The 20,035-nt window shown below is 46.5% G+C and overlaps 1 protein-coding gene across 1 annotated transcript in view; it reads left to right on the top strand.

Annotated features, from left to right (window-relative positions):
• The window catches only part of LOC126167966 (uncharacterized), a 147,466-nt gene that overhangs the window by 55,722 nt on the left and 71,709 nt on the right, over window positions 1-20,035 (top strand). The window contains exons 9-11 of the mRNA XM_049920523.1: window positions 4,398-4,621; window positions 10,153-10,187; window positions 14,758-14,883. Coding sequence (XP_049776480.1) covers window positions 4,398-4,621; window positions 10,153-10,187; window positions 14,758-14,883 — 385 coding nt within the window. The remainder of the gene's footprint in view (window positions 1-4,397; window positions 4,622-10,152; window positions 10,188-14,757; window positions 14,884-20,035) is intronic.

Raw genomic sequence — 20,035 nt, 5'->3', positions numbered from 1 at the left:
AGCGTTCTGTTATTCGGTTTTTGCGTAGTGAAGGTGTGAAACCAATTGAAATTCATCGACGAATGAAGGTTCAGTACGGTGATGCATGTTTGTCACAGCAACTAGTCTATGAATGGAGCAGGAAGTTCGCAAATGGTGTGACTTCAGTGGAAGATGCTCCTCGTCCAGGCCAAGCACAACGAGTTGTGACTCCACAGAACATTGCAGCAGTTGAAGCCATAGTGAAGGAAAACCGCCGAGTGAGACTGAATGACACTGCAGCATGTTTACAGATTAGTCATGGGTCAGCACACCAACCACATTGTGCATGATGTGCTCCAGTTTCACAAAGTGTGTGCAAGATGGGTGCCACGGCAGCTAACTCCTGAAATGAGAGAACGACGTGTTGATGCTTGTGAAGAACTTCTTTGGCGCTTTGAACGAGAAGGTGATGGCTTCCTTGCAAGAATCGTTACTGGGGACGAAACCTGGGTTCAATTCCACCTTCTGGAAACGAAGAGAGCGAGCAAAGAATGGCGCCATTCCTCATCACCAAAACCAAAGAAGTTTCGAACAGAACCATCGCCAGGGAAGATTATGCTGACTCTCTTTTGGGACGAAAAAGGCGTCATTTTGCAGCATCACGTGCCTGTAGCCAGTGCATCATACACAGATTTCCTAAAAAATCATCTGCGGCCTTCAATCAAATCAAAGCGACGTGGATTGCTGTCAGCAGGTGTCCTTTTGCAACATGGCAATGCAAGGCCCCACACTGCCCGTACAACAGGTGCAACAATCACAGACCTGCATTTTGAGTGTCTTCCTCATCCACCATACTCACCAGACCTTGCCCCAAGTGATTTCCATATGTTTGGACCACTCAAAGACGCAATGGGAGGAAAGAAGTTCCGTTCTGATGAAGAGGTACGCCACGCGGTGCATGAGTGGTTGCGCGGACTACCAAAAGAATTTTTTTTCCAAAGGAATTGATGTACTTTGTAAGCGCTGGAGGACTTGCATTGAGCGTGGGGGAGACTATTTTGAAAAGTGATACAGCTTTGTACCACTTCTGCGCAATAAATAATATTTAAAAAAATATTTAAGGTTTTCAAATGGTTGAAATGGCTCTGAGCACTATGGGACTCAACTGCTGTGGTCATAAGTCCCCTAGAACTTAGAACTACTTAAACCTAACTAACCTAAGGACAGCACACAACACCCAGCCATCACGAGGCAGAGAAAATCCCTGACCCCGCCGGGAATCGAACCCGGGAACCCGGGCGTGGGAAGCGAGAACGCTACCGCACGACCACGAGATGCGGGCATTTAAGGTTTTCATTTGACTCACCCTCGTAGAAGCTGGCTGTGGGGAAAGCAGTTGACACTAAAACCCATGCTTGCAGCACGTTGTGTCTGGTCTTGTGCTATGTTTACAGTCGTGATATAACTTAAGGTCACTGAGAATGGTACACGTTTGAAGCAAATTCGAAATTGTTGGGAATAAACGAGATTAGGGATATAAAAACTCTCCTGCCTATGGGACTTCCCATCGAAATTCCCACTTCTATGATATTACGTTGGAGAGTAGGAACTTTAAGGTGGGATTCCTATGGAGCGTCTGACGCATGCGGCCGCCGTTGAGCGTCTGCCGCACGATACTGCTGCAGATGGTGTTAAACGGGACTGTGTCCCATGTTGCGTCAGCTGCATGCAGAATCGGCCCAGCCGGTCTGAGAGCACTGAGCAGTCTAGATGCACCCGCAAAGGAGAACACGACAGCATGCCGAGGGAAAAGTACTGTTCACACTGGTGGAAGGTGAGAAACTGGTAGAATAGGTTTCTACATTTCCTTGTATCTACGATGTATTGTTACCTGTATACAAGGACCAAACTGTGAAGGATAATGCTTGAAGAGAGATAGCGGAATACGTGGAAAGAACAAGTAAGAAAAGTATTATATACTTTCTGTTTCTTCATAATGTTTATTACTTAGTTGCCAGGCAAATAATGCGTATTGTAATAAACAAGAATTCGTATTATCGTCCCACATAATATTCAGTTATTATAATAATAACAATGAAGTGTACACAAAGTGAATACCAAAATCTGATGTATGTCAGAAAAGTTCAATTTATTGTAATGTGCGTACAAATTTTTGAAGATAATTCAGTAACGCTAGGGAGTTCAAAGCCTATTTAATTCTGCTAACGTGATCACTTAGCCATGATGTCATTCCTGCACCTGCACCGCTGTTGAAGTATTCTGGTAGTGGTTCACTTCTGTTTAATTCAAAATGAGGCTCGTTATTTTCTCTAAGAATGCATCTCTAAGTAATTTGTGTAAACAGCAAGCAACAATAATCAAATTATCAGTCGTTTCTGGCTTCAGACTGATCGGAGAATAAAATATGCGAAATACTTGACGTAACAGAGCAAAGGCATTTTCAAAAACTCTACGAGCTCATGAAAGACGGTAGTTAAAATAGCTTTTTTTTGGGTCAGTACGTACTAGCAACTCGAGGAGAAAAAGGTTTCATCATGTTTGGATGTAATCGAGATGCCTCGTCGCCTACAAAAACATGGCACTACTACATCCGAATCCGGCAGCTTAGTTAGCGGAGGAAACATCTTACCACTTCAAAACATTTTCCCGATATTACTTTTATCAAATATTCCACTGTCACCTTCTTTCCCATATTACCCAACATCGGATGTGTTACAGCATTTCCCTCACATAGCTCAAGCTGAATTCCTTCATCTTCAACGTCTTCTAACATTAGATAACACAACAAATCGCGCCAAATCATCCTTTCGGCACAGACGCAGCAGAGCAACTAAACACTGTGCGGCCGCCGCTCTGTAGGAATCGCCAGATATGCGTCAGCCGCACTACGTCAGACGCACAACGGCTGCCTCATGCGTCAAACGCGGCATAGGAATCCCACCTTAAGCATCTTTGAGTGAAGGAATTTCAGGAGGCTATGCTTAGTAACTCTACTTTAGCAACACTGTCCTCGATACTATTTCCATTGCTACAGCGAAGCTAAGGCATTGATTTTGTCTTGCCGCTAGCATACTTTACATGCGTCCAGAAACTCTTTGGAGTTTCTGCAAGGTTTCGAGACAAAATTTTGCTGTGGACTCTATTATAAGTATCTCGAATTGATGTCCGGACTAAGTTTCGGCCTTCTTGAGGCGATACTGACCTCACGACTTATCTTAGAAGAAAGATTAAGTAAAGGCAAACCTAAGTTTCTAACATTTATAGACTTAGAGAAAGCTTTTGACAATGTTGACTGCAATACTCTCTTTCAAATTATAAAGGTGGCAGGGGTAAAATACAGGGAGTGAAAGGCTATTTACAATTTGTACAGAAACCAGATGGCAGTTATAAGGGTCGAGGGGCATGAAAGGGAAGCAGTGGTTGGGGAGGGAGTGAGACAGGGTTGTAGCCCCTCCCAGATGTTATTCAACCTGTATATTGAGCAAGCAGTAAAGGAAACAAAAGAAAAATTCGGAGTAGGTATTAAAATCTATGGAGAAGAAATAAAAACTTTGAGGTTCGCCGATGACATTGTAATTCTGTCAGAGACAGTAAAGGACTTGGAAGAGCAGTTGAGCGGAGTGGACAGTGTCTTGAAAGGAGGATATAAGATGAACAGCAACAAAAGCAAAACGAGGATAATGGAATGTAGTCGAATTAAGTCGGGTGATGCTGAGGGAATTAGATTAGGAAATGAGACACTTAAAGTAGTAAAGGAGTTTTGCTATTTGGGGGGGGGGGGGGGGCAAAATAACTCATGATGGTAGAAGTAGAGAGGATATAAAATGTAGACTGGCAATGGCAAGGAAAGCGTTTCTGAAGAAGAGAAATTTGTTAACATCGAGTATAGATTTAAGTGTCAGTAAGTCGCTTCTGAAAGTATTTGTATGGAGTGTAGCCATGTATAGAAGTGAAACATGGACGATAAATAGTTTGGATAAGAAGAGAATAGAAGCTTTCGAAATGTGGTGCTACAGAAGAATGCTGAAGATAAGGTGGGTAGATCATATAACTAATGAGGAGGTATTGAATAGGATTGGGGAGAAGAGATGTTTGTGGCACAACTTGACCAGAAGAAGGGACCGGTTGGTAGGACATGTTCTGAGGCATCAAGGGATCACAAATTTAGCTTTGGAGGGCAGCGTGGAGGGTAAAAATCGTAGAGGGAGACCAAGAGATGAATACACTAAGCAGATTCAGAAGGATGTAGGTTGCAGTAGGTACTGGGAGATGAAGAATCTTTCACAGGATAGAGTAGCTTGGAGAGCTGAATCAAACCAGTCTCAGGACCGAAGACCACAACAACAGCAACATGAAAGATCTCCAGTCTTGATGACACGGCGCGAGTCGGCAGCGCTTTCGACGTTTGTCCGCAGGGTGACCATCGACACGATGGAGCAGCTGGCGGCCAGCGCGATCGCCGTCGGCGGCTGGAGCGAGCAGCAGCGCGAGTTCTTCGAGACTGCGCTGGACGCCGCGAGCCAGCGCGTGGGCACGCGCTTCCAGCTGGTGCGCGACGCGGAGCGCGCCGTCCGCCGGGTGGCCAGCGGGCAGTTCGCGCTCTACGACAACGTGCACGCGCTGCGGCACGCCAGCGTGCGCTACCAGGTCTCGCCCCCTCCCTAGTAAGCACGCCGTGCAAGGCATTAGTCACCCTCTCGAGGCACCACGCTGATACCGTGTAGCACACCGCCACTTAAGTTCAGTTGGTTCAATTGGCTCTGAGCACTATGGGACTTAACTTCTAAGGTCATCAGTCCCCCTAGAACTTAGAACTACTTAAACCTAACTAACCTAAGGACATCACACACACCCATGCCCGAGGCAGGATTCGAACCTGCGACCGTAGCGGCCACGCGGTTCCAGACTGTAGCGCCTTTAACCGCTTGGCCACGCCGGCCGGCGCCGTTTAAGTCTTGATAATGGCTTCAGTTCCGCGAGGAAGGGAGTCCGCGAGCTTCTTCAGGTGTGCCGTATCCAGCCCGAGTTCTCATTTGTGATTACATCCAGCAAAGCTTCCAAATTACGGGGATTTTATTGCTAAATTTCACCCGCTGTTACAAACAGCCTCAGACACTCTCAGTGAGATTAAGATGGAGTGTTTAGTCGGCCAGCCGCAGTATGATGAGGAGCCCAGGAATGTATGTGAGCAGGTCTTTGAACACGGATGTTGTCATCTTGGAAGTTAGGAGTGTTCACAGCGTACTCATCATTAATATGTTACAGATATTTCCAGACACTTTCTGTGAGATTGAGCTCAGGTATACTACTGGCCATTAAAATTGCTACACCAAGAAGAAATGCAGACGATAAATGGGTATTCATTGGACAAATATATTATACTAGAACTGATATGTGATTACATTTTCACGGAATTTGGGTGCATAGATCCTTAGATATCAGTACCCAGTACAACCACCTCTGGCCGTAATAACGGCCTTCATACGCCTGGGCATTGAGTCAAACAGAGCTTGGATGGAGTGTACAGCCACAGCTGCCCATGCAGCTTCGACACGATACCACAGTTCATCAAGAGTAGTGACTGGCGTATTGTGACGAGCCAGTTGCTCGGCCACCATTGACCAGACGTTTTCAATTGGTGAGAGATCTGGAGAATGTGCTGGCCAGGGCAGCAGTCGAACATTTTCTGTATCCAGTAAAGCCCGTACAGGACCTGCAACATGCGGCCGTGCATTACCCTGCTGAAATGTAGGCTTTCGCAGAGATCGAATGAAGGGTAGAGCAACGGGTCGTAACACATCTGAAATTTAAAGTCCACTGTTCAAAGTGCAATCAATACGAACAAGAGGTGACCGAGACGTGTAACCAATGGCACGCCATACCATCACCCCGGGTGATACGCCAGTATGGCGATGACGAATTCACGTTTCCAATGTGCGTTCACCGCGATTTCGCCAAACACGGATGCGACCATCATGATGCTGCTGTAAACAGAACCTGGATTCATCCGAAAAAATGACGTTTTGCCATTCGTTCTCCCAGGTTCGTCGTTCAGTACACCATCACAGGCGCTCCTGTCTGTGATGAAGCGTCAAGGGTAACCGCAGCCACGGTCTCCGACCTGATAGTCCATGCTGCTGCAAACGTCGTCGTACTGTGCGTCCAGATGGTTCTTGTCTTGCAAACGGCCCCATCTGTTACTCAGGGGTCAAGACGTAGCTGCACGATCCGTTACAGCCATGCGGATAAGATGCCTATTATCTCGACTACTAGTGATACGAGGCCGTTGGGATCCAGCAAGGCGTTCCGTATTACCCTCCTGAACCCACCGATTCCATATTCTGCTAACAGTCATTGGATCTAGACCAACGCGAGCAGCAATGTTGCGATACAATAAACCGCAATCGCGATGGCCTACAATCCGACCTTTATCAGAGTCGGAAACGTGATGGTACGCATTTCTCCTTCTTACACGAGGCATCACAACAACGTTGCACCAGACAACGCTGGTCAACTGCTGTTTGTGTATGAGAAATCGTTTGGAACCTTTCCTCATGTCAGCACGTTGTAGGTGTCGCCACTGGCGCCAGCCTTGTGTGAATGATCTAAAATGCTAATCATTTGCATATCATAGCATCTTCTTCCTGTCGGTTAAATTTCGCGTCTGTAGCACGTCATCTTCGTGGTGTAGCAATTTTAATGGCCAGTAGTGTAATTTACTGTCCATTCGAGACACTATATGATGCCTGAGAGTTAGTCAAGAAGAGCATCACCTAGAATGTTCAAATGATTATCCTGGATAATGTTCATGGTAAACTGAATGAGTGAGCCCAAACACCCAAAACCTCCCAAAGCACCACTTGCAGCCTGTATTACAACCCCTGTGTGCTGCAAGTTGACCACCAGATAGGACCGTGTGTGCTCTCGACGCTTTGCATCATTTTAAAAGAGGCAAAATCCTGTTGTAGAGGACCCTACCACACACCTTCGGTCGGCTATTGTCCAGTTTCTATGGTGGTTGGAGCACTGAAGATGTGCGAGTATATATGCCACTATGAGTAATGGTGTTTCACAAGGTAAACAATGTCCGTTGCAGTGCAGTTCCCTTCGCAGTGATAGTTCGGATACTAGAGGAGATGAACGAGCACTCATTGACATTGTCATTGAGAAAGCGTGACAATCCTGTCAGTTACATTGTTTTTACGATCACAGTTCTAACGCAATGTTACATAGCTGCGATTGGTGCTCCGTTTTTTGTAGACGCGTTGGACAGTCCGCGTTGATAACCAGCAAATCGCGCAATAACATCCACGGTGTGGCCATGGATATGTGCAAACACGACAGCTTGTTTCTGTCATTTTGTCATGTCTTCGTGTCGATCCAGCTCGCTGTGCTGATTCCATACAACCGTCTGAGACATACACACCGCTCCATGACTTACTTCCTTTGTGGAGGGTGGAGAGTCACGTGACCGGCAGGTACCGGTTCTGTACAATCTACAGCTCTCCAAAGCCACCAGTATGTTCATATAAGAGGATAGGTAGCATTTTGTCCAGTGAGCTAGTAATTCATGCATTGCTTATGTGACATTACCAGCAAATATTGGGTCGTGGAGTGTGACACCTGTCACACACATTTTAGAAAACAGAGATTGACCGAAATGAAACAGTCTCAGAAATTTCTCACCACTGGCTCATAAGAGATCCTACATCTTTTCAAAAACTAGAATACCTATGTCAGTCCTACGTATCTCGCAAAATCGATTCCTAGCAATGCATTGTACCCGCAGTCCTTGAGCATTATGGCACCTGTATCAACACGTTCCACGTTCCTAACATGTCCCCATTCTGTGTGTCCTTCCCAGAGGAAATTCAGTCGACTTTCCCTTCCAAACCATGAAATAACTCACGAAATAGACTCATCCTATCAACTACAGGCTAACCTATCTGTTTCACTCCCAAATGTAGGTTCCAGTTTACACTCTCGCTGCAGACAGCAATCCTGCTCGCCTCCTAGCTCTACATCCAACCTCTTGATACTTCCCAATATTCACATCACGTCCCCCCTCATTACGCTTCCTTACCAATCCCATATGCGTCCAAATCCCTCACCTGGGAAACATTAACAGGAGGCTATAGCACTGTCACGCTTGCTGGTTTCAGACACATCATTAAAATTAAGAAAAAAATGGCTCTGAGCACTATGGGACTCAACATCTTAGGTCATAAGTCCCCTAGAACTTAGAACTACTTAAACCTAACTAACCTAAGGACATCATACACACCCATGCCCGAGGCAGGATTCGAACCTGCGACCGTAGCAGTCCCGCGGTTCCGGACTGCAGCGCCAGAACCGCTAGACCACCGCGGCCGGCTTAAAATTAAGATAATTGTTTCTTTCTTATATATGCACACTACGTGAACGAAAGTGTCCAGACAACTATTAGTGGACATTAATACGGCGTGAGTCTATTCTTCGTCTGTACGACGGCTTGAACACTGCTGGGAACACTTTCAGTGATGTGTCTGGATGTCTGTGGAGCAATGGCAGCCTATTCTTATTCAAGAATCGATACTAGAGAAGATAGTCACATTGGATGTTGGGGTCTGGAGCGAAGTCGACGTTCTAACTTAACCCAAAAGTGATCCACTGGGATGAGGTCGAGACTGTAGACAAGCCATTCAATTTCAGGAATTTTATTATCCACGAGACATTGCCTCGCAGACGCTGCCTTATGACAGGGTACAGTGTCATGCTAAACAAGCAATTGTCGTCTCCGAACTTTCGACGTTACCTAATGGGATATTCTGTTGAGTAATTGCTCTCTTACCAGCTTTCCATACGAGCAAACCAATTGCGACTTTACCTGATGTTGCTCTTGCCTTAGAGAACTGATCTATGCACGGCTCGGCTTAAAAAGGATAGCTCGATAATGCCGCAGGGTCGAGCCACACATTACTGCTTTCATGCCCAGCAGCTAACTCGCTGCAAATAATGAGTTCTAACTGCAGTCGTGGAGTCAAATTGTCTATGCGTTGGCTAGAATTGCTCACTAATAAAGACACAGTAAATAAATATGAATGAATAATTAATACAGTGGATTCTATTATAATGTCTTTACTTGATCTAGATAACAGACAACTATGCTGAATGATATTTAGCCGGGAATCGAACCCGAGCCACCTTGCATGGCATTCCGCGGGGCTGACCACTCTATTTTCTTTATCTTCTCACTTTCCTGATTATAAAGGAACCTACACAAAAAAGGCCTATTTGGCACTGCCACTTTTGACCCTAAAGAAGTAATACCTGTGCCACTTCAAGGGTTGGCCTTTAACTACGCCTATCCCAATAATTCTACCTAATCTAAGAAACTAGGGAAGAAATGGGAGAGAGAGGGTATCAAATGGATGTAACAGAGAAGAATTTTTTTTACCCTGGAGAGGAGTCCATGAAACCCCTCGTAGCTGTGGAGAATTCCATGCACATCTTCTCGAAAATAAAGCGGAATACCATTAGAGATCATATCAAAAATCCAAAAATAGTATATCAGGTCAGATCAGCTTCTCATTGCGGGAACATTCCAATTACATGGAGGTAGTAGAAAGCACTCCAAAGGAAGTTGCAAAAGTATTGCCTGTACTTTGGATTACAGACAATGGCACAATGTTGTTCCTTCGCGTACGTCCAGAAATCGAGAACACTCTTCTCGCCAACTGCAAAAAGATATCGAACTGCAAGGCCACAGAACCAATTTACAGAGTGAGTCTTCCTCTGCAGGTAGTGTACGTCATCCGGGAACAACATCACGTGCAGTGCAATGCGGTCAGGAACGGCACGTGTGAGAAAGGCCAGAATTCACCGGACCATGTGCCAGACATCTACTGTTGGGCCACAGAAGAAGCAATGATCATCTGTGTCCGGTACCAGACACGCGACAAAAAGCAGAGATTTGGTGAGGTGAACTTGATGGAGACGAGATGGGTGGTTTTCCGTTGGCAGTGGCATACCACACGGAGCGTGCAGTAGTGTCAAGAAAAGGGGCGTTCACCGCCCGCAATATATTGCCCCACCTAGAGTGTGGGTACTTCAGTCACACTGGCAGCGCGGTCCAGTCGCATCTCAGTGTAGACCACTTTTGTCGACAACAAGCGCAGAAGTGGCAAAGAGGCAGAAATATAGCTGTTAAAAAGAGAGAGAGAGAGAGAGAGAGAGAGAGAGAGAGAGAGAGAGTCCGATGTGATAGAAGGTCGATGGGGTACTCGACAACGTCACTGGAGGGACCAACGAGGCCGTGGCATATGCGTCAAGCAATAAGCTGGTAAGTGGTAAGGCACGTCGGGCAACGCCGCCAAGTCACCGACTGTGAACTGCCAGAAAGGGGCCCGAGCTCTATCTGGAACATGGTAAAGACTCACCCCCCCCCCCCCCCCACCGAGCCTGGGGAACGGTGAGGGACTCATAGCGGACTTCAAAGCTCATCCCCTGGCTAACAGAGGAAACCATCGCAGCTGACATGTGGTGAGCCAGGATGTGCGGGATCGGAAGAGTTTGCGCCACGTGAGGGATCCACGGTGCTATGTGAGTATTGACATAGTGCGCACGTCGCAGGAGGTCAAGGGAGCGGAGGCGATGTTCAGCAAGACCAATCCTCATCCATTGCTGCAGGCGTCTGCAGTTTAGCGCCGTAGTCCGAAACAGGTCAGCAGCCGTAAAGTCGATGCCAAGACAACGTAAGGTATCAGTCACGCTGAGCGAATGGACTTTCCCCTGAGGCAAGCGTGTACCGACAGAAATTGCTAGCGATTTACGTACGTTACGAGAGCTGTCCGACACCTCTTCATAGGTCGCCACCCAAGCAAGCGCTGCCCGGGTATCGTCGGCAGTTCGAAGGCAAAGGACGAAATCGTCCGCTTAGGGGGTGCAGCAGAATCGATGTCCACTTGGCGACATCTACGTCAGTCGCTGTCGCAGACCACATAAAAATGGTTCTACGGCGAAGGCATACAGTGGCGCCGACAGGGGGCACCTCTGTCGCATTCAGCACCTGATCCGGATAGGTTGTGTGCGCCTACCATTATACAGCATCCGGGATATCGCTCCACGCAGGAGGCGGGTAACCACCTCGACGATAGCTTCTGCATAACCCAAATGGCGGAGGACAGCAGTAAGGAAAGAATGATAGACCCGTTCAAACGCCTGGCTGAAGTCTAAGGTCGTCAAAGCTGCAGGCAAATATTGAGCTCGAACCACTCAGCTAAGGAGGCGGACGACGACAAAGTGAAAGATGATGACGGCTGCAACAGGGGCTGTGGCGACACAGATTACAGGCTCGGACACTGACGATGAGAGTGACTTCTGAGATGAGCGACTGCTTACTAAGTTTTATTAAGACCCTGGACGTAGCCCTAGATAGTCACTGAACGCGCGACAGCGCTTCAGAAAGCAGTACCTTACAATAACACTATTGTTAAAGCTGCTTTCATGTTAACCACAAGCCGTATTGTAGACGAATTAGGCTGGAGTGTGTAAGATGAGTCGCCTCAGAAATCGTCGTTAGCGCGCCGCGGTCGGTTACATCGACACGATATGGTGTTTCCGGAGCTTCGAGGAGATATCTCTTTCTTGTCTATTGCTTTCACTACAGCTGGAGTACTTATCACACAGCTACTGCTATCTGTTGTTGATTGTGAGAAATTAGAGCTTTAATCTTTTCAACGAAAGAGTTCGTGAGTTGTATATCTATAGCACACTGTTTTCGTCCAACGTGTTGGTATTTCGCAGTGTGTTGTGTGTAACAAAAGGAAGGAATGCTAGTGTTTATAGTTTCCTCGAAACCAAATTTACTGGAGACAGAGCTTAAGCTCTGGTTGTAAAAGTGTAATAGATATATTCGCGTGGCCTTATCGAAACTACCCTGAGCTTCACCTACAGCGTATCACGAATAGGTTGGTGGTTGTTTAAGAGAGATCAGTGGCGATATTACTAGCACATGAATAGAATATCGCCTTTTATTTTTTTACGGAACAAATGGAAACGAAAATTGCCTTCTATGTATTGGCAAAATAACATGTATGGCGTCTTCTTGAAAGTTTGATTTAATAGGCATTATTAGTATCTGTTGTAAAGAAATCTGTTTGCCAGGAATTTGCATCCCGTATTTCATGACGTTTCGATAATAACTTGCTTAAAGCGAGAGATAATATGGGAATGGTAGAAATTTCGTAGGTAATTTCAAACATTTTTACGCGATATATAGCTGCACTCGGTTCGTAACTGGTCAAAAAAGTGCCCCTTCTTTTAGCATATTCTGTCGTCTCGAAGGCCTGTGTTAATTAGTATCGTAAGATGTATGGTTCCTAGATGAGAAATGCTCAAGCACACTGTTAGGATCTTGGCGGTGACATTCATGTGGATGGAGTGTAAGCAGTGAATGCTGCTACAAAACATAACACTGTCTGCCCCTTTATGCATAGGAAATGAACAGCCCATTGTGTAAGCCAATAATCTTTTTCATCTTGTACCTCTCATTTAATTTTACGTACTAATAAGCGTATACATCTTAGTCTGACATTATCATTTGTCAAACAATATTATACACTGCGATTTAATGAATTTTTTGCAGTCGAGAAATATAGTTCAATACACTTTAACAATTCACTGTGATCTAATGTGGTAGTTTGAAGACTATTGACTTCTCAATACACCTTTTCCCACTAACATGCTGTCATCCTTTCCCCAAGTTCTTACATCCACTGCCGGCCGGAGTGGCCGTGCGGTTCTAGGCGCTACAGTCTGGAGCCGAGCGACCGTTACGGTCGCAGGTTCGAATCCTGCCTCGGGCATGGATGTGTGTGATGTCCTTAGGTTAGTTAGGTTTAATTAGTTCTAAGTTCTATTTGACTGATGACCTCAGAAGGTAAGTCGCATAGTGCTCAGACCCATTTGAGCCATTTACATTCACTATATCAAACAATCTATTGGAACACGCTCGAATTTCTATTGCTTCCCATTCTCTATAATCAGAAGACCCATGTAATAAGATACGTCAGAAGACACGTGCATTTCACTGAGTGCCCATCCTCTGTAACGCCGAGAAATTTTCGCCTTACCTTTTAACTGCCTTCAGCGAACGCCTGAAGCCGCGAGGATTGGACGAAAGTATGGAAACGCGGCGGGAAATGTATGCTTGAATTAGATGCAGATGCAAGCCGATCCTACAGGTTGCGCTGTTGTATTTCACCACGAACAGCACCTGTCCAATGTACACTACTGGCCATTAAAATTGCTACACCACGAAGATGACGTGCTACATACGCGAAATTTAACCGACAGGAAGATGATGCTGTGATATGCAAATGATTAGCCTTCCAGAGCATTTACACAAGGTTGGCGCCGGTGGCGACACCCCCAACGTGCTGACATGTGGAAAGTTTCCAACCGATTTCTCATACACAAACAGCAGTTGACCGACGTTGCCTGGTGCAACGTTGTTGTGATGCCTCGTGTAAGGAGCAGAAATGTCTACCATCACGTTTCCGACTTTGATAAAGGTCGGATTGTAGCCTATCGCGATTGCGGTTTATCGTATCGCGACAATGCTGCTCGCGTTGATCGAGATCCAATGACTGTTAGCAGAATATGAAATCGGTGGGTTCAGGAGGGTAATACGTATCACTAGCAGTCGAGATGACAGGCATCTTATCCGCATGGCTGTAACGGATCGTGCAGCCACGTCTCCATCCCTGAGTCAACAGATGGGGACGATCGCAAACAACAACCATCTGCACGAACAGTTTGACGATGTTTGCAGTAGCATGGAGTATCCTCGGAGACCATGGCTGCGGTTACCCTTGACGCTGCATCACAGACAGGAGCGCCTGCGATGGTGTACTCAACGACGAACCTGGGTGCACGAATGGCAAAACGTCATTTTTTCTGATGAATCCAGGTTCTGTTTACAACATCATACTGGTGGCATCCGTGTTTGGCGACATCGCGGTGAACGCACATTGGAATGGTTACACGTCTCGGTCACCTCTTGTTCGCATTGACGGCACTTTGAACAGTGGACGTTACATTTCAGATGTGTTACGACCCTTCATTCGATCCCAGTGAAACCCTACATTTCAGCAGGATAACGCACGACCGCATGTTGCAGGTCCTGTACGGGCCTTTCTGGATACAGAAAATGTTCGACTGCTGCTCTGGCCAGCACATTCTCCAAATCTCTCACCAATTGAAAACTTCTGGTCAATGGTGGCCGAGTAACTGGCTCGTCACAATACACCAGTCACTACTCTTGATGAACTGTGGTATCATGTTGAAGCTGCATGGGCAGCTGTACCTGTACACGCCATCCAAACTCTGTTTGACTCAATGCCCAGGCGTATCAATGCCGTTATTGCGGCCAGTGGTGGTTGTTCTGGGTACTGATTTCTCAGGATCTATGCACCCAAATTGCGTGAAAAGGTAATCACGTGTCAGTTTTAGTATAATATATTTGTCCAATGAATACCCGTTTAGCATCTGCATTTCTTCTTGGTGTAGCAATTTTAATGGCCATAGTGTATTTTCAGAAGTTCCCGTTTTTCTGTGTCGCCCTATAAAGTGACCCTCACATCAAATCACTTGCACTCCTACATTCACGACCACGCACACACATTCCTTCCACAGGAACACAGAATTGCTGCTCTTTGGGTACTTGTTCAGCATACGTTTCCGTGTAGTTTTTTCAGCTTGTGCAGCTTGGCGCTGACGCCGTTGTGTTGGCAGAGCGGGATGAACGGCTCGCAGCTGGACGGGCACCGGCTGCACGTGATGCAGGACTGCGCCGTCCACATGCCCGTCGCTATCGGCCTGGAGCGCAACTCGCCCCTCAAACCGCGCATCGACAGGCAGGTACTGCTCGCTGAGTCACCCGCTTACTTTCTGTTTACTCATTCGCTATCCAAAAGCATTTCCATATATAAAGCTGTGTTTACACTAGCAAGTCGCTTGCAGAAGTTTTTACTGCAAGTTATTGCTAGGCGCCTGCAACTGTCTTTACACAGCAGCGCAAGAATTAAGCAAGATTCTTCCGCAAGTTATTTGGCAAGAAACTTGCGTCAACAACTTGCTGATACTGTTTACATATGCCTTCAGTACCACTACGAGTGTCAGCCAAAGTGTATAATGACAAGTAGGCGGGTGAAATATGCTGCAGCTCTTGTAATTGTAATGCAAAACGTGAAAAAGAAAAATATTTGGGTTAGAGAGTAGATAATTAGAAGATCGCAAAATGGTGCCTATAATAATCTTTTACAAGAACTTAGTATCGAGAGCTTGGATACTTTTGAAAACTTTTGCAGAATGTCCTCAAATGATCTGGAGTATTTGTTGATGACAAATAGTGGTTAATAGCGCCCGTCATATCAAAACGAGACACAAACTTCCGTACTGCTGTTTCAGCAAAGGAACGTTTGCTAGTCACTCTACGATTTATAGCTACCGGTGAGCTACGAATAAAATAGGCATTTCATTTATTTATGTGGAACATACAACCAAAAAAAGTATGTTTTTTGAAATACTTTATTTGTAGGAGACTCATACGAGTCCCTAATGTACTTCTTTCATATTCCCATCAGCACGATTTATCTGATCGTACCTGATGTATGTAGAGCCTTTTTTAACGTCTTGAAAAGGGAAAATTATTTCAAGGTATGTGAGAACACAACAATGAAATTAAATTTTTATTGAAATAAACTGCATTTTACAAAATGATATGCTTATAAAAATGTTTCTTTTTCTAATGCTCATAAAATGGAAAGTGACAAGATAATTAAATAGAACATGTAATAGTTACACATCGTCTATTTGTAGACTCCTAAAACAACAAGCGAGTGGATGCAGGTGGCAAAGGGGTTGTGTCCTCAAGTTACGCTACTTTCTCGGTACTTCTTTCACAGATGTGTCGAATATCGACGAGATTTCATTTAATGCGCTCATCTTCTTCACTCTATCCTTAAAGTCTCGGTTATGCACGTTCCATTTTTCGGGGTAGCTCTCCACGGCTTCAGTAAAATGTTCTGTATCCTGCTTCATCCATTCCCGTTTCTCCTCCAATTCTGAAATTTGTTTGCATATAATACGTAAGATGGTTCCATAAAATTCAGTCACCACATTAAGTAAAATGTTAAATACACTCCTGGAAATTGAAATAAGAACACCGTGAATTCATTGTCCCAGGAAGGGGAAACTTTATTGACACATTCCTGGGGTCAGATACATCACATGGTCACACTGACAGAACCACAGGCACATAGACACAGGCAACAGAGCATGCACAATGTCGGCACTAGTACAATGTATATCCACCTTTCGCAGCAATGCAGGCTGCTATTCTCCCATGGAGACGATCGTAGAGATGCTGGATGTAGTCCTGTGGAACGGCTTGCCATGCCATTTCCACCTGGCGCCTCAGTTGGACCAGCGTTCGTGCTGGACGTGCAGACCGCGTGAGACGACGCTTCATCCAGTCCCAAACATGCTCAATGGGGGACAGATCCGGAGATCTTGCTGGCCAGGGTAGTTGACTTACACCTTCTAGAGCACGTTGGGTGGCACGGGATACATGCGGACGTGCATTGTCCTGTTGGAACAGCAAGTTCCCTTGCCGGTCTAGGAATGGTAGAACGATGGGTTCGATGACGGTTTGGATGTACCGTGCACTATTCAGTGTCCCCTCGACGATCACCAGTGATGTACGGCCAGTGTAGGAGATCGCTCCCCACACCATGATGCCGGGTGTTGGCCCTGTGTGCCTCGGTCGTATGCAGTCCTGATTGTGGCGCTCACCTGCACGGCGCCAAACACGCATACGACCATCATTGGCACCAAGGCAGAAGCGACTCTCATCGCTGAAGACGACACGTCTCCATTCGTCCCTCCATTCACGCCTGTCGCGACACCACTGGAGGCGGGCTGCACGATGTTGGGGCGTGAGCGGAAGACGGCCTAACGGTGTGCGGGACCGTAGCCCAGCTTCATGGAGACGGTTGCGAATGGTCCTCGCCGATACCCCAGGAGCAACAGTGTCCCTACTTTGCTGGGAAGTGGCGGTGCGGTCCCCTACGGCACTGCGTAGGATCCTACGGTCTTGGCGTGCATCCGTGCGTCGCTGCGGTCCGGTCCCAGGTCGACGGGCACGTGCACCTTCCGCCGACCACTGGCGACAACATCGATGTACTGTGGAGACCTCACGCCCCACGTGTTGAGCAATTCGGCGGTACGTCCACCCGGCCTCCCGCATGCCCACTATACGCCCTCGCTCAAAGTCCGTCAACTGCACATACGGTTCACGTCCACGCTGTCGCGGCATGCTACCAGTGTTAAAGACTGCGATGGAGCTCCGTATGCCACGGCAAACTGGCTGACACTGACGGCGGCGGTGCACAAATGCTGCGCAGCTAGCGCCATTCGACGACCAACACCGCGGTTCCTGGTGTGTCCGCTGTGCCGTGCGTGTGGTCATTGCTTGTACAGCCCTCTGGCAGTGTCCGGAGCAAGTATGGTGGGTCTGACACACCGGTGTCAATGTGTTCTTTTTTCCATTTCCAGGAGTGTATGTGTGTTATGCAGACGATATACTTACTACAACTTGCGCTTCCTGCTTGCAGGAAATAGAAATAAATCCTAAAAGCTGCAAGTTACTTGCAGATACTTCTTGCGTGGTGTTCACACGGGAAGCGGAAAACGTGCAGTAAGTCACTTCCGCAATAAATTGCTTCGGCCGCAAGTCGACTTGGCGATATGTTTACACTCGCAAATCGCGCAGCAAGTTCCTCCGCGCACGTAAATTGCTGCAATAGCTTGCTAGTGTAAACCGAGCATTACACATCATTTAAGATGTAGGATGAGAAGAATGATCAGCAAATTCTATACTACTGCGCTAAACTATTCTAGTCATACCAGTCCTTCATTTGGGCAGTTGTTTAAGTTTGACTGGTTTCTGTCCACCCCGTATATGACGCACTTCAGTAATAATTCGATGAATCGCGCCTGTCCACAGTCACTTAGGGTCTGTCTCTGTCGTCATCTCCATCTGCACTACCAGACAAAAAAGGTGAAGCACTCAGAAAAGGAGGAGAAAACGAAATTAAACTCCACGAGTTGAGAGGGTACATAATTTCATTTAGTAATTACAAAATCAGGTCAAATTTACAAAGAACTAGACACTATGAACCCACTTGACAGTGGCGCTGGGACAGAGTTGCCACACGAGCTGATCCCGCTCATCTTCTGTCAGGCACAGGTCTGGTGACTATGACGGCCACGGGCGTGCCTTAACATCAAGCAGATAGTTCATAGAAATACACTGAAGCGCCAAAGAAACTGATACAAGCATGCGAATTCAAATACAGAGATATGTAAACATGCAGAATATGGCGCTGAAGTCGGCAACGCTTATGTAAGAAAACAAGTGCTGGAGCGGTTGTTAGATCGGTTACTGCTGCGACAATGGCAGGTTATCAAGATTTAAGTGACTTTGAAGGTGGTGTTGTACTCGGCGCACGAGCGATGGGACACAGCATCTCCGAGGTACCGATGAAGTGGGGATTTTCCCGTAAGACCATTTCAGAGTGTACCGTGAATATCAGGAATCCGGTAAAACATCAAATCTCCGACACGGCTGCGGCCGGAAAAAGATTCTGCAAGAACAGGACCAACGACGACTGAAGAGAACCGTCCAACGTGACAGAAGTGCAACCCTTCCGCAAATAGCTGCAGCTTTCAATGCTGTGCGATCAAAAAGTGTCAGCGTGCGAACAGTTCAACGAAACATCATCGATATGGGCTTTCGGATCCAAAGGCCCACTCGTGTATCCTTGATGACTGCGCGACACAAACTTTACGCCTTGCCTGGGCCTGTCAACTCCGACATTGGTCTGTTTATGACTGGAAACATGTTGCCTGGTCGGACAAGTTTCGTTACAAATAGTATCGAGCGAATCGACATGTACGGGTATGGAGCAACCTCATGAACCCCTGGACCCTGGATGTCAGCTGAGGACTGTTGAAGCTGGCGGAGGCTCTGTAATGGTGTGAGGCGTGTGCAATTGGAGTGATATGCGACCCCTGATGCGGCTACATCGACTCTTACAAGTGACACGTACATAAGCATCCTGTCCGACTGACTTGGGCAGTTCCAGCAGGACAATGCGACGTCCCACACGTCCAGAATTGCTACAGAGTTGCTCCAGGAACACTCTTCTGAGTTTAAACACTTTCTCTAGCCACCAAACTCCCCAGACATGAACGTTATTGAGCGTATCTGGCATGCCTTGAACGTGATGTTCAGAAGAGATCTCCATCCCCTCATACTCTTACGGATTTATGGGCAGCTCTGCAGAATTCATGGTGTCAGCTCCCTCCAGCACTACTTTAGACATTAGTCGAGTCCATGCCACGTCGTGTTGTGGCACTTCTGAGTGCTCATGGGAGTCTTTCACGATATTAGGCAGGTGTACCAGTTTCTTTGGCTCTTCAGTGTATATATCACGTGTGGACGATCAGATTCCAGTTGATATATGGCACCACAGTACCGTCGCATCAGAGGTAACATATGAGGACGCAAGATGTTCGCAACACGTTTTTGTGCCTTCAGAGTTCACTTAATCACTACCAGCCACAGCCTGAAGTCCATGGCTCATCACACTATAATACCAGCACACTGCGTCTTCTGCTGTAACGAAACCTTATCGCTCGAGCCTGGATTTTAATGACCGAAAACAACAGCGAAATATGCAAGCATTTATGGCCTAAAACTTGTATAAATATAATTTTGAAAATAAAATATGGCTTCTAAATAAGCTTAAGTATTGTGGTATGAGTGGGACAGTGCACAAATGGTTCAATTCATACTTAACTGGATGAATGCAGAAGGTTGAAATTAACAGTACAGATAATGTACAAAAACCAGCAGAGTCCTCTAACTGGGGAGGTATCAAGAGTGGTGCCCCACAGGGCTCAGTCTTGGGTCCCTTATTGTTCATAATATATGTTAACGACTTGC

Source organism: Schistocerca cancellata, chromosome 1 (genome assembly GCF_023864275.1).
Source record: "Schistocerca cancellata isolate TAMUIC-IGC-003103 chromosome 1, iqSchCanc2.1, whole genome shotgun sequence".
Classification (NCBI taxonomy): Eukaryota; Metazoa; Arthropoda; class Insecta; order Orthoptera; family Acrididae; genus Schistocerca; species Schistocerca cancellata.
This window is presented reverse-complemented; position numbering and strand designations above follow the sequence as displayed.